General features: G+C 69.3%; 2 protein-coding genes across 2 annotated transcripts; one reads left to right on the top strand and one right to left on the bottom strand.

Moving 5' to 3' along the window:
- Positions 1-2,316: 2,316 nt before the first annotated feature.
- On the top strand, positions 2,317-11,678 carry IRAK1 (interleukin 1 receptor associated kinase 1). The gene is made up of 13 exons (XM_062600785.1): positions 2,317-2,575; positions 3,772-3,939; positions 5,741-5,881; positions 6,010-6,092; positions 6,614-6,886; positions 7,644-7,708; positions 7,935-8,049; positions 8,906-9,021; positions 9,664-9,865; positions 9,955-10,023; positions 10,762-10,932; positions 11,022-11,268; positions 11,376-11,678. The coding sequence occupies exons 1-13, from the start codon at positions 2,431-2,433 to the stop codon at positions 11,420-11,422; spliced, it is 1,842 nt and encodes a 613-aa protein (XP_062456769.1). The 5' UTR covers positions 2,317-2,430; the 3' UTR covers positions 11,423-11,678.
- A 91-nt stretch (positions 11,679-11,769) lies between these two features.
- On the bottom strand, positions 11,770-13,056 carry TMEM187 (transmembrane protein 187). Its single transcript, XM_062600791.1, has one exon. The coding sequence runs from the start codon at positions 12,757-12,759 to the stop codon at positions 11,788-11,790; it is 972 nt and encodes a 323-aa protein (XP_062456775.1). The 5' UTR covers positions 12,760-13,056; the 3' UTR covers positions 11,770-11,787.
- Between the last annotated feature and the right edge of the window lie 675 nt (positions 13,057-13,731).

The raw sequence follows: 13,731 nt of genomic DNA, 5'->3' as shown, positions 1-13,731 counted from the left end.
CCACCCCGCGGCCTGGGGCGTCGGCGTTGGGGGGGGGGGGGGACAGGGACGCGGCCCTGTCCACCAGAGCCCCGCTCCCCCCCCCCACCCCCAAAACATCCCCTCTTCCTCCTCCCTCCCCCGGCAGACCCGTTTTTGCTAAAAAAAAAAAAAAAAGAGAAAAGAGAAAAAAAAGGAAAGAAAAAAGAGCCGAAGTCGCGCCGGGGGGGGGGGGGGGAGCAGGGCCGGGCCCCCCCCGGCCCCGAGCACAGAGGCAGCGAGTGGGTGCGAATGTAACCGTCCGTGTGCGGAGGCTCCGGAGATACCCTGTACCTATTTATTATATATATATACGACAGAAGACGTTTGCCTTATAAATTTACAAGAAAAACCACGGCTGTCGATTCTTTTTGGGTGGCTTGGTGGCGTCCGCGGGCCCCCCCGTGTCCCCCCACCCCCCCGCGGCGGCCGGGGCCCGGCGGCGCCGTTGCCCCCCCCCGGCCGCCCGCTCCCAGCGACGCACTCGGCAAACATACTCTCCGCGCTTTAGTTGCATCTCTTGTTGGTAAGTACTGTAACCTGTGCTAGATTTGATCTATAAATCTATGTAAACCCAACGCCAGGCTCGTCTGCCGTCATTCATTAACGAGCACGCGGGGGAGAAGGGCCCGGAGCGGCTTCCGGCTGCCCGGGCCGGAGCCGGAGCCGGAGCCGGAGCGAGCGGCAGCGCCGGCCGTCGCCGCGGGCTCCGGCGGACCGGACGTCTCCAGCGCCGCAGCGCCGGCGGTCGGAGCCGCGGCGGCCGCAGCCGGGCGGAGAGTTCCCAGCGCCGCAGCGGTTGGAGCCGGAGACGTCGCGTCCAGGCGGGGGGATTTCCATCGCCGGATCGCCAGCGATCGGAGCTGGAGCTGCCGTGGCCAGGCGGAAATTTCCATCACCGGATCACTGGCAGCTGGAGCCGGAGAAGCTGCAGCCGGGCAGAGATTCCCATCGCCGGCGGTCGGAGCCGGAGACGTCGCGTCCAGGCGGAGATTTCCATCGCCGGATCGCCAGCGATCGGAGCCAAGGGTGCCGCAGCCGGGCAGAGATTCCCATCGCCGGCGGTCGGAGCCGGAGACGTCGCGTCCAGGCGGAGATTTCCATCACCGGATCGCCAGCGATCGGAGCCAAGGGTGCCGCAGCCGGGCAGAGATTCCCATCGCCGGCGGTCGGAGCCGGAGACGTTGCGTCCAGGCGGAGATTTCCATCGCCGGATCGCCAGCGATCGGAGCCAAGGGTGCCGCAGCCGGGCAGAGATTCCCATCGCCGGCGGTCGGAGCCGGAGACGTCGCGTCCAGGCGGAGATTTCCATCGCCGGATCGCCAGGATTTGGAGCTGGACGTGCGGTGGCGGGATGGAGATTCCCTCTGGGTGGCTGGTGGATCTGGAGCAGCTCCACGTCGTGGTCGTGTCCTAAGGAGGTTGATCGGCCTCGGGTGGATCTGGAGTGAATCCGAATCCCCAGCCGGCGATCGCGGGTTGATCTGGACACAGCAGGTCAGGTGGATCCCCCAGCTCAGCTCGCGCCAGCGACGTTAGCTCTGAATCCGTTTGGAGACACCGGGCTGAGGGCAGATCCCCCATTTCCGGCAGCGGATCTGCAGCGGCTCGAGTTGCAGATAAGTCCGTCTGGCTCGGGTGGATCCGGAGTGACGGGAGATCCTGGGCAGATCCGGCTCGGGTGAACCCAGAGTGACTCCGGATCATGGATGGATCCCAGGCTCCGATCTCGAGTAGCTCCGCCCACCGCGTTGATCCGGAGTCGCTCCACGTGGCCGTGCCGGAGCCGATCCGGAATCGCTCCCGGCCGCAGCCCGTCCCCGTCCCGCCCCCGGATCCAGAGAGAATCCGGAATCGCTCCGGGCGGGAGGGACGCGGGATCCCGGCGTCCGGGCAGCCGTGACATCATCGCTGTGATGTCACCCTGCGGGGGGGGCCTCAGTGATGTCATTGCCTTGATGATGTCATCACAGGAAGGGAACCTGGTGAGTGAATCAGGGCTCCCCCCCAACCTTGGAGCCCCGCCCCCTTTTGGCCCCGCCCAGCGGGGAAGCCCCGCCTCTCTCGGTCAGGCCACGCCCCTTTCCATGGCGTCTTCCCCCCCCCTCCCGGTATCCCCGCTTTCCCACAATCCTCTGCCTCGCTCCCCCCCCCCAACACCCCCCTCCCGGAGGCGCCTCGCTCAAGATGGCGCTCTCCCCACGCCCCCTTTCCGTGAAGGGGCGGGTGGGCGGTGGCGCTTTTCCGCCACACCCAACATGGCGCCCCCCCCAACATAACCGGGCAGCGGCGGGGAGAGGCGGCACTTCCGCCACGCTGAAGATGGCGGCGCGGCTGGGCCGACGTGCGCTTGCGCAGTAAGGTGACCTCTCTTAAAGGGGAAGTGACCCGCAGAGGGACCGGCAGGGTGACATGGCCGGGCCGGGGCCGGGGCCGGGGCCGGGGCCGGGGCCGGGGCCGGGGCTCGGGCCCTTCCTCTACGAGCTGCCCGCCTGGCTTATGTGCAGCTTCTGCCGCCTCATGGACGCGTTGAGCCACTCGGACTGGGAGCGCTTCGGTAACTGGGCGCACTGGGGCAGACTGGGATAGACCGAGATACCCTGGGACTGGACTGGAGCGGGCTGGGATGAACTGGGACTGGACTGGGACCGGCTGGGATGGACAGAGACGTGCTAGGATACACTTGGACTGTACTGGGCTGGACTGGAATGGACTAGGATATACTGGAGTTGGACTAGAATGGACTGGAATGCACTGGGACCGGACTGGGATGGGCTGGGATGGACAGAGATGCTCTAGGATAACTGGGACCGGACTGGGGTGGACTGGAATGGACTAGGATGTACTGGATTTGGACTGGAATGGACCGGAATGCACTGGGACTGGACTCGAGCAGGCTGGGATGGACTGGGGCTGGACTGGCATAAATAGGGATGGATTGGGATATACTGGGAGTGATCTGGGATACACGAGCATGGACTGGGATGCACTGGGACTGCACTGGGATGGATTGGGATGCACTGGGACTGGACTGGGTGCACTGGGACCAGACTGGGGTGTGCTGGGTCATACTGGAGTCAGACTGGGGCTGAACTGGTGGGTATTGGGATAGATTACTGCCAGACTGGGGCCTGTGAGGTGGACTGGGATGGACAGGGACCAGACTGGGATGCACTGGGCTGGACTGGTACATGAGCGGGATGCATGCTGACTGGACTAGGATGCACTAGGTTGCACTGAAACAGACTGGGATGCACTGGGATGGGACTGGGATAGACCGAGTTGGACAGGGACCAGACTGGGATGGACTGAGGTGAACAGGGACCAGACTGAGATGGATTGGGACCTGACTGGGAGGGACTGGGGCGGACAGGGACCTGAGTCGGGTGGACTGGGACTGGGATAGACTGGGACTAGACTGAAATGGATGAAGGTGGACAGAGAGCTGACTGGGATAGACTGGGACAGACTGGGGTGGATTAGGGTAGACAGGGGCCAAACTAGGGTGGACTGGGAGCTGATTAGGAGGGCCTGGGGTGAACTGGGAGCAGACTGGGGTGGACAGGGAGGGACTGGGGCGGACTGGGAGCGGACTGGGGTGGACAGGGAGGGACTGGGGCGGACTGGGAGCAGACTGGGGCGGACTGGGAGCGGACTGGGGTGGACTGGGAGCTGACTGGCATGGACTGGGGTGGACAGGGCGCAGAGTGGGGCGGCGGGGGCCTCCGGCGGGGCGCTGACGGCTGCCGCCAGCCTCGCGGGTGGTGCGGGACCAGGTGGAGCTGCGCCTGGCGGCCGCGACCCCCAGCCCAACCCACAGCGTCGTGTGGGGCTGGAGCAACCGCAACGGGTGCCTGGGCGAGCTGCTGGCCCTGCTCCGCGAGCTCGACCTGCGCCGCGCGCACGACCTCCTGGCCGCCTGTGAGTGCCCCCGCGCCGGGATCCCCCCCGGATCCCTCCTGATCCCCTCCCAGATCCCCCCTGGATCCCTCACCCCCCCTCCACGGTCCCCATGGCCGCCTGGATTCCCCCCCGATTCCACCCAGGATCCCCCCCGGATCCCTCGCTCCTCCCTGGGGTCCCCGTGGGCTCCCAGATCCCCCCCGGATCCCTCCTGATCCCCTCCCAGATCCCCCCTGGATCCCTCACCCCCCCTCCACGGTCCCCATGGCCGCCTGGATTCCCCCCCGATTCCACCCAGGATCCCCCCCGGATCCCTCGCTCCTCCCTGGGGTCCCCGTGGGCTCCCAGATCCCCCCTGGATCCCTCCTGATCCCCTCCCAGATCCCCCCTGGATCCCTCACCCCCCCTCCACGGTCCCCATGGCCGCCTGGATTCCCCCCCGATTCCACCCAGGATCCCCCCCGGATCCCTCGCTCCTCCCTGGGGTCCCCGTGGGCTCCCAGATCCCCCCTGGATCCCTCCTGATCCCCTCCCAGATCCCCCCCGGATCCCTCACCTCCCCCTCCACGGTCCCCATGGCCGCCTGGATTCCCCCCGATTCCACCCAGGATCCCCCCCGGATCCCTCGCTCCTCCCTGGGGTCCCCGTGGGCTCCCAGATCCCCCCTGGATCCCTCCTGATCCCCTCCCAGATCCCACCTGGATCCCTCACCTCCCCCTCCACGGTCCCCATGGCCGCCTGGATTCCCCTCCGATTCCACCCAGGATCCCCCCCGGATCCCTCGCTCCTCCCTGGGGTCCCCGTGGGCTCCCAGATCCCCCCTGGATCCCTCCTGATCCCCTCCCAGATCCCACCTGGATCCCTCACCTCCCCCTCCACGGTCCCCATGGCCGCCTGGATTCCCCCCCGATTCCACCCAGGATCCCCCCCGGATCCCTCGCTCCTCTCTGGGGTCCCCGTGGGCTCCCAGATCCCCCCCGGATCCCTCCTGATCCCCTCCCAGATCCCACCTGGATCCCTCGCCTCCCCCTCCATGGTCCCCATGGCTGCCTGGATCCCCCCCCCCGATTCCACCCAGGATCCCCCCTCAGATCCCCTCTGGATCCCTCGCTCCTCCTTGGGGTCTCCATGCCCCCCCGACCCCCCCCCAAGATCCCCCCAGATCCCCCCTAGATCCCTTGTTCCTCCTCAGGGTCCACATGGGCCCCCTGATGCCTCCTGGATTCCCCTGGATCCCCTCCCAGATCCCCCCTGGATCCCTCATTCTCCCTCAGGGTCCCCATGGGCCCCCCGATCCCTCTCAGCATCCCTCTTGCCCCCCAGATTCCCCCCACTGCCCCCTCAGACTCTCCCAATCCCCCCCCAGGATCTCTCCTGGATCCCCTAGATCCCCCCAGCTCCTCTTCGGATCTCCCCTGGCCTCCAGGTTTTCCTGTGGCTCCCCTAGATCCCCCTTGGGATCCCCCATGCCCCCCCAGATCCCGGTATGGCTTCCACCGATCCCCCTGGTCCCTCCAGGGCCCCCCAGGGCCCCCCAGATCCCTCCATCAAACCCCAGTCACCCCATAGGTCGCCCCTTGGGATTCCCCACAGCCCTCCAGATCCCCCCAGTTCCCCCCTTGGGATCCCCCACGGACCCCCTTGAGACCCCCCTAGATCCCCCTTGGGACCCCCAGGCCCCTTTGCCCCCCCCCAGATCCACCTGGCATTTCCCCTATATCCCCCGGGGTCTCCCGAGCCCCCTTGAGCCCCACCCGGTTCCTTTGGGACCCTCAGATCCCCATGGGCCCCCCCCCAACTGACCCGGCTCTGTCCCCAGGGCACCCCCCCGCGACCCCCCTCGGGCTGCCCCCCACGCTCTCGGTGGCCCCCAGCCCGCTGACCCCCACGGCTCCCCCCGGCCCCCCCTCGGACGCCAGCACCGCCTCAGCCTGGGACCCCCCGAAACGGCCCCCCCCAGGTAACGCGGTGGAGGGGGGGTGGGCGTCGCGGGGCCCCCCAGATCCTGCAGGGGCTTTTCCCAGGCTGCTTTTTTTCTGGGGGGGGGACACGTTCCCACCCCCCATAACAGCCCCATTTCCCCCCCAGAGCCATCGCTGCCCCTCCCAGGCCCCCCCCCCAGCGCCCTCCTCAGCACCCCCAGCCTGCCCCCTCCGGCCCCCCCGGACCAGGTATGGGGCTGGGGCACAGGGGAGAGCGAGAGCCCCTGGGGAGCAATGGGGGGGGGCTTTGGGAGCAGTTGGGGGGCAGCTGGGGGGCTTGGGAGGGGCAATTGGGGGGCAACTGGAGGTGTTGAGGGGGCATTTAGGATACCCTTGGGGGCAGTTGGGGGGCAGTTGGGGGGCAGCTGGGGATATTTGGGGTGCCCTGGGGGCAGTTGGGGGGCGGCTGGAGGTGCTGAGAGGTATTCAGGGTGCCCTGAAGGGCAGTAAGGGGGCAGTTGGGGGGCAGCTGGGGATATTTGGGGTGCCCTGGGGGCAGTTGGGGGGCACCTGGGGGTATTTGGGGTACCCTGAGGGGCAGTTGGAGGGTAGCTGGGGGGTATTTAGGATGACCTGGGGGGCAGCTGCGGGTGCTGAGGGGCATTTGGGGTGCCCTGGGGGCAGTTGGGGGGCACCTGGGGGCATTTGGGGTGCCCTGGGGGGCAGCTGGGGGGCAGCCGTCAACGCCGCTCCTGCCGCCCCCCCCCCAGTCCCTGGGCTCGCTGTGCTCGGCCCTGGGCTCGCTGGCCCTGGTCTCGCAGCCCCCCGGCCCCGGCCCCGGCCCCACGTCGCGGCCCCCCGGCCCCACGCCGGGGCCTCCCGGCCCCCCGAGCGCCCCCCAGCCCTTCGCCTGGCCCCTGGCCGAGCTGCTCCGGGCCACCGGCGGCTTCTCCGAGCGGCACAAGGTGGGAGAAGGCGGCTTCGGTGTCGTCTACCGGGCCCGGCTCCGGCACACCGACTACGCCGTCAAGCGCCTCCGGCAGGTACCCCGTCCCCACGTCCCCGTGTCCCTCTGTCCACCTGTATCCCGCCTGGGAACCCCATGGTGTCCCCACATCTCCATCCTGGAGCACCCCAGCATGTCCCAGTGTCCCTCTGTCCACCTGTATCCCGCCTGGGAACCCCATGGTGTCCCCACATCTCCATCCTGGAGCACCCCAGCATGTCCCCGTGTCCCTCTGTCCACCTGTATCCCGCCTGGGAACCCCATGGTGTCCCCACATCTCCATCCTGGAGCACCCCAGCATGTCCCCGTGTCCCTCTGTCCACCTGTATCCCGCCTGGGAACCCCATGGTGTCCCCACATCTCCATCCTGGAGCACCCCAGCATGTCCCCGTGTCCCTCTGTCCACCTGTATCCCGCCTGGGAACCCCATGGTGTCCCCACATCTCCATCCTGGAGCACCCCAGCATGTCCCCGTGTCCCTCTGTCCACCTGTACCCCGCCTGGGAACCCCATGGTGTCCCCACATCTCCATCCTGGAGCACCCCAGCATGTCCCCGTGTCCCTCTGTCCCAAGCCTTGGAGCTCCTCAGTGTCTCCATGTCTCCATCCTGGATCATCCCAACATGTCCTTGTATCCCCTGTCCCCAGTCCGGAGCGCTTTAGCGTGTCCCCGTGTCCCCATGTCTCTGTGTCCCAGCACCAGGGAACCCTCGGTCTCCTCGTGTCCCCCGTCCCAGCCTAGGGCACATCCCACGTGTCCCTCAACATCCCTGTGTCCTTCCCTGTACCCCCAGGACGCTGACCTCGACTGGAGCGTCCTCGTCAACAGCTTCGTCACCGAGGTGGAGAAGCTGTCACGGTATGGGGGGGAGGCTCTGAGGGATCCAAGGGGGGACCCAGGGGGCTCAGAGGGCTTCTGGGGGGCAGTGGGGGCTCCTGGGACATATGGGGAGGGACACGAAGAGGCTGGGGGGGGATAAAAATGATTCTGGGGGGACGTAAAGGGCTCTCGTGGGGACCATGGGGGACTCAGAGGTTCCTGAGGCTATTGGGGAGGGGGGTCCATGCTCCCCTCCCCCCGCCAGGTACCGGCACCCCAACATCGTGGAGCTGTCGGGGGTCTGCGCCGAGCAGGGCAACTTCTGCCTCGTCTACGTCTACATGGCCAACGGGTCCCTGGAGCAGCGTCTGGGGGCGCAGGTGGGGCCGGAGCAGGGGGCTGCGCCGAGCTCTCGAGGGACCTCGGGGTCCCCCAGGCCGTAGGGAAGGTTTGGGGTGTCCTAGGACCATCTGAGGAGCCCCCGAAGATGCAGAGGTGTTCCCTAAGATGTCCGGGGGGGGGGGCTTTGGGGTCCCCCCAGGACGTAGAGGAGGTTTGGGATGTCCTGGGAGGTTTGGGGGGTCCTCCCCAAGGGCCTTGGGGGGGTGACGTAGGATGGTTCTGGGGTCCCCCAGAGGCGAGGGCTGGCAAGGTTTGGGCTTTCCTAAGAGGAATTTGGGATCCCTCAAGGATCTAGGAGACCTTTGGGGTGCCCAGGGAGGGTTTTGAGGTGCTCCGGGGCAATTGGGGAAATGTGGGGTGTCCCCTAGGGTTTCTTGGAAGGGTTTTAAGGTCCCTGAAGGACACAGGGGAAGCTTGGGGTCTCCTGGGAGGGTTTTGGGGTGCACATAGGTCATGTGGAAGGTTTATGGTGTCCTCTAGAGTTTCTTGGGAGGCTTTCTGAGGTCCCTCAAGGACCTAGAGGAGGTTTGGGACATCCCCTCGGGTTTCAGGGTGTCCCCTAGAGTTTCTTCTTCCCTGTAGGGAGGCTTTTTGAGGTCCCTCAAGGACCTAGAGGAGGTCTGGGGGGGTCCTAGTAGGGTTTGGGGGTGTCCCCTAGGGTTTCTTGGGAGGCTTTTTGAGGTCCCTCAAGGACCTAGAGGAGGTTTGGGGGTCCTGGAAGGGTTTTGGGGTGCACGTGGAGCACTGGGGGGGGATCTGGGTGTACCTGGGGGCATCCTGGGCATGTTTTGGGGTGTCGGGGCAGTTTGAGGGGACTGACGGGCCCCCCGCCAGCCCCCGCAGCCCCTGCTGACATGGGCCCAGCGGCTCCACGTGCTCCTGGGCTCGGCCCGGGCCCTCCAGTTCCTGCACCGCGACGCCCCGGCCCTGGTCCACGGCGATGTCAAGAGGTGGGAGGCAAATGGGGGGTGGGGGGGGTCCATGGGGTGTCATGGGGAGCAGTTGGGGGGGGGGCTCCAGGGAGGTCCAAGGAGCATCGTCCTGGGGGGAGGTATGGGGAAACCCTGGAGGGCTTTGGGGTACCCTGGGGGGCAATGGGGGGATTTGGGGTATCCTTGGGGGCATTGGGGACATCCTGGGGGGGTTGGGGTACCCTGGAGGTCAGGGGGAGCCCTGGGGGGGGCCCTAGGGGCCATGGGGGGAGTGGTGGGGTATCCGTGGGGGGCTTTAGGGTACCCCAAAGGGCTGGGGGTACCCTGGGGGCAATGGGAGCAGGGGGGCTGGTGCTGGGGGGGGGCATGTTTGGGGGGGGCTGAGGGACATTTGGGGTCCCTCAGGGGATGTCGGGGGGGTCAGTGCGTGGGGACACTGCGGGGTCCCCCTAGGGTTTTTGGGGGGTCCTGGGGGGGTGGCGGTGGGGGCACAGGTGAGCTTTTGGGGTGTCTGGAGATCTCGGGGGGGGGGTGAGCCCCCGCCAGGTGAGTTTTTGGGGTGCCAGGAGGGGGAGATTGGGGGGGGTCAATGGTGACGGGGGGGTAGGGGGAGACCCCCCCTCTCCCCCACACACACACACTTCCCCCCCCCCTTTCCAGCTCCAACATCCTGCTGGACGCGGGGCTGAGCCCCCGGCTGAGCGACTTCGGGCTGGCGCGGGCGCCCCGGGGGGGCGGGGGGGGCCGCAGCGGCACCCTGGGGGGCTCCGGGGCCCTGCGGGGCACCCTGGCCTACCTGCCCCCCGAGTACCTCCAGGGGGGGGCCCTGGCCCCAGCCCTCGACACCTACAGCTTCGGCGTGGTGAGTTCGGCGCTATGGGGCTGGGGGACCCGCTGCCCCCCCCCCCCTCCGGCCCCCCCCCATGCACCCCACAACCGCCTGCCCCCCAGGTGCTGCTGGAGACGCTGACGGGGCGCCGGGCCGTGGAGACGGACGCCCGCGGACGGACCAAGTACCTGGTGAGCCCCCCCCCGGGACCCCCACTACCCCCCGGGGTCCCTAGAGCCCCCCAACCCTCCTCTACGATCCCCCTTGGCCCCCCAAGTGTCCCTCTGGGGTCCCCTCGGTGCCCCGGCATCCCCTGGAACCGCCCCCAGAGCCCCCCAACTCCCCCCGGGCCCCCCTAATATGCACCTGGGGTCCCCCTTGGCCCCCCAACATCCCCTGGAACCGCTCCCAGAGCCCCCCAACTCCCCCAGGGACCCCTAACATCCCCCCAAGTCTGCTTGACCCCCCCCAGCATCCCCTGGAACCGCCCCCAGAGCCCCCCAACTGCCCCCGGGGCCCCCTAATATGCACCTGGGGTCCCCCTTGGCCCCCCAACATCCCCTGGAACCGCTCCCAGAGCCCCCCAACTCCCCCAGGGACCCCTAACATCCCCCCAAGTCTGCTCGACCCCCCCCCAGCATCCCCTGGAACTGCCCCCAGAGCCCCCCAACTCTCCCCTGGGGCTCCGCACAGCCCCCCGGGACCCCCTTCTGCCCCCCCTCATCCCCTTGAGAGCCCCCCATCACCCCCCTGTGGGACACCCAATCACTCCCAATGGGTCCCCAGAGTCCCTCAATAACCCCTTGGAGCCCCCCAAAATCCTCCTAACCCCCCCAGGCCCCTAACCCTCCCCCAAGCTCTCCAGAGCCCCCCAACAACCCCCCAACCCTCCCCCGTGCCCCCCGCCCCAAAATGCTGTGTTCCCGCAGAAGGAGCTGCTGGAGGAGGAGGAGGAGGAAGGGGCCGAAGCTGGGGCCCCCCCCAGACTCCTCCCGGACCCCCGGGCCGGGACCTGCCCCCCCCGGCTGAGCGCCGCCCTGGCCCGGCTGGCGGCCCGCTGCCTGCACCGGCGCGGCAAGCGCCGGCCCCCCATGGCGCAGGTGGGTCTTGGGGTGGGGTGGGGGGGTGCCCGGACGCCTGGGCCCTCCCTCCCCTCCCCCCCCCCCGACCGGCAAGCGCCCGCCTGCAGGTCTACGAGGAGCTGGAGCGGCTGCAGGGGTGGGCGCCGGGGGTCCCCGGCCCCCCCAACGAGCCGGAGGAGAGCGACGAGAGCCTGGCGGAGGCCGGGGGCCCCCCCGCGCCGGCGGTGCCGGCGGCGGCCCCCCCCTCCGCCGTGGTCATCAACCCGGCGCGCCGGCGCATCATGGAGCGCCTGGCCCTCTACGAGCAGGGCCGCCTCGACTCGCTGGGCGTCCTCGAGTCGGGGCCCCCCCCGGGTGAGCCAAACCCCCACCCCCCGCCAAAAAACAACGAGGGAGCGGGGGGGGGGTCCCCGCCATGCTGATCCCCCCCCCCCCCTCCAAAAAACGCCCCGTTCCCGCAGGCGGCCCCCTCCGCCAGCCCGAGGAGAGCGACGACTTCGAGCCCTGACGGACGGCGGGACGGACAGTGGGACGGATGCCAGTTCTCATTTTTTTTTGGGGGGGGGGGCAGTGGCAGTGGGGGAGGAGGGGCACATATATACGCACCCCCCCCTTCCCAGCCCCCTCCCCCCGGGCTGCTAGAGGACCCGGGTGTCCCGGTGGGGAAGCGAAGGCTTTCGGGGGGGGGGGATCCCAACAGGTTTTGGGGTGCCGATGTGTGTGACCCCCCCCCCCCAAAATAAAATCCTCCTCTACCTTTGTAACCCCCTGCCCCCACCACCCCGTCTGCATTGCTTTTCGGGGGGGGGGGACATGCCCGTCCCTGCGGAGGACGGAGGGCAGAGACGTGGCGGGGGGGGGAGGCAGCGTGTTTTATTGCCGGGGGGGGCCGGCGGCCGGGGGGGGCGGCCGCAGGCCGGTGAGGAAGAGGAAGGCGGCGTGGATCTGCAGGACGTCGCACACCTTGGACCAGAAGTGGCCGCTGAAGCGGCGGAAGAGCGGCCAGCGGCCCAGCGCCAGGTCGGCCGCCTTGAGCCCCGCGAAGCCGGCGAAGGCGGCGGCGGCGCCGGCGGCCGCCCGGGCCGTGGCGGCGTCGCCCCGCCGGCGCTGGGCCCGCAGCGCCGCCGCCGCCGTCGCGGCCGCGTGGCCCGCCAGGGCCGCCTCGAAGCCGCGGCGGTGCAGCGGCGCCAGCCCGTAGCTGGCCAGCGAGGCGGCGACGAGCAGCAGCGCCCGCCGCGGGCGCCAGCAGCCCGCCGCCGCCGCGTCGCACCACGCCGTCGCCCAGGCGAAGAAGGGCAGGGTCACCCACTGGTCCAGCGCGGCGGCGCGGGGCCGCTGCGTCCAGACGCGGACCCACTGCACGGGGCAGTAGGCCAGCGCCATGGCGGCGAAGACGGCCTGCAGGTAGCGGCGGGGGCCGGCGCCGGCGCGCGGCAGCCAGCGCCAGCCCGCCGCGGCGTAGCCCAGGTTGACCAGGGCGTTGCAGGGCATGGCCAGCGGGCCCGGCAGCCAGGCCACGGGCGGCTCGGCGTAGCGGTCGTAGCCCACCTCCACGGCGGCCCCGTCCAGGGCGCCCGAGGCCACGGCGGCCACGCAGAGGGCCAAGCCGGCCGCCACGTGCAGGAAGGCCGCCCGGTCCTCGGGGGCCATGGCGGCGGCAGCGGGGCGGGACGTGCCCCGGTGCACGGCGGAGCGGCGGTGCTCACACGGCAGAGCGATGGTTTGCACGGCGGAGCGGCGGTGCTCGCACGGCAGAATGTTTTGCACGGCGGAGCGATGTTTTGCACGGCGGCGCTCGCACGGGCCGCCCCCCCCTTGCACGACTGACGCGCACGAGGGCCTCATTGGCTGAGCGCCTCTTCCCCCCACACCCCGCAAGCGCTTAACCCTTGCTGCGCCCGGGCTGGTGGCAGCACCGGGACACGCACACGAAAATTATTATTATTTTTTGCCTGCCCCCCCCCCTTTTAAGGGCTGACGGTTGCTATGGTTACGGGGCGGCAGAGCAGGGTGCTGCTATTCCCCCCCCCCCCGGCTTTGGGGTGTATTTTCCTCCCGCATGAGGCAGTTTCGGAGGGTGACAGCAAGGAGGCCGCTGCCCGCCCGCGGCGCCCCCGTCCAGGGCCGCGGCCCCGGGGCGGCCGAGGGGGCCGGCGGCGGCGGCCGCGCTGAGGGGAGCCGCGGAGCCCCCCCACCCCCCCGCCTTCCCCTTCCCCGGCGGCCTCGCGAACCGCGCTGGAAAGGGGCGGGGGGGGGGGTTACTTCAGGCGCAGCTGGGGAGAAAAGAGTTAAAAAGCGCTAAAATGCCGGTGTCCGAACCCAAAAAATAAACCGTTAGGGGAGGGCACTGCGCATGCGTGCGCGCAGAGGTGGGCGGGGCGCGGCGGCGCGCATGCGCCAGGGGCGGGGCCAGGCGAGAGGGAGGCCGCGGCGCCTGCGCACAAGCGGGGGAGGGAGCCTGGCGCATGCGCAGAGCCGGGTTAAACCGTTAGGCGCCACCATCCGGGTTTCTGGGAGACGCCATGTTTGTGCCGGGTGGAGGAGACGCGTCCAAAATGGCGGCTCCCAAGAGCCAGTAGTCGGTGCGGCGGGCGGGCCCCTCTCGGCCTTTCGGCGCGGCGGCAGCGGCCGGAGCGATCGGCGGCGGCGGGTTCGCGCGGCGCCTCGTGGCCGCGAGCGGCCGGTGCGAGCAGGTGCGGGGGGCAGGGGCGCGGCGCGCCGACGCGCGCGTCCGCATCCGGGTCCCGCGGTGGCCGCCATCTTGGGGAACCGCGGCCGCTTCGACCTACCGCCTCCGCCATCTTGGGGAGCCGCATC

This window comes from Rhea pennata, assembly GCF_028389875.1.
Source record: "Rhea pennata isolate bPtePen1 chromosome 35 unlocalized genomic scaffold, bPtePen1.pri SUPER_35_unloc_1, whole genome shotgun sequence".
Lineage (NCBI taxonomy): Eukaryota > Metazoa > Chordata > Aves > Rheiformes > Rheidae > Rhea > Rhea pennata.
This window is presented reverse-complemented; position numbering and strand designations above follow the sequence as displayed.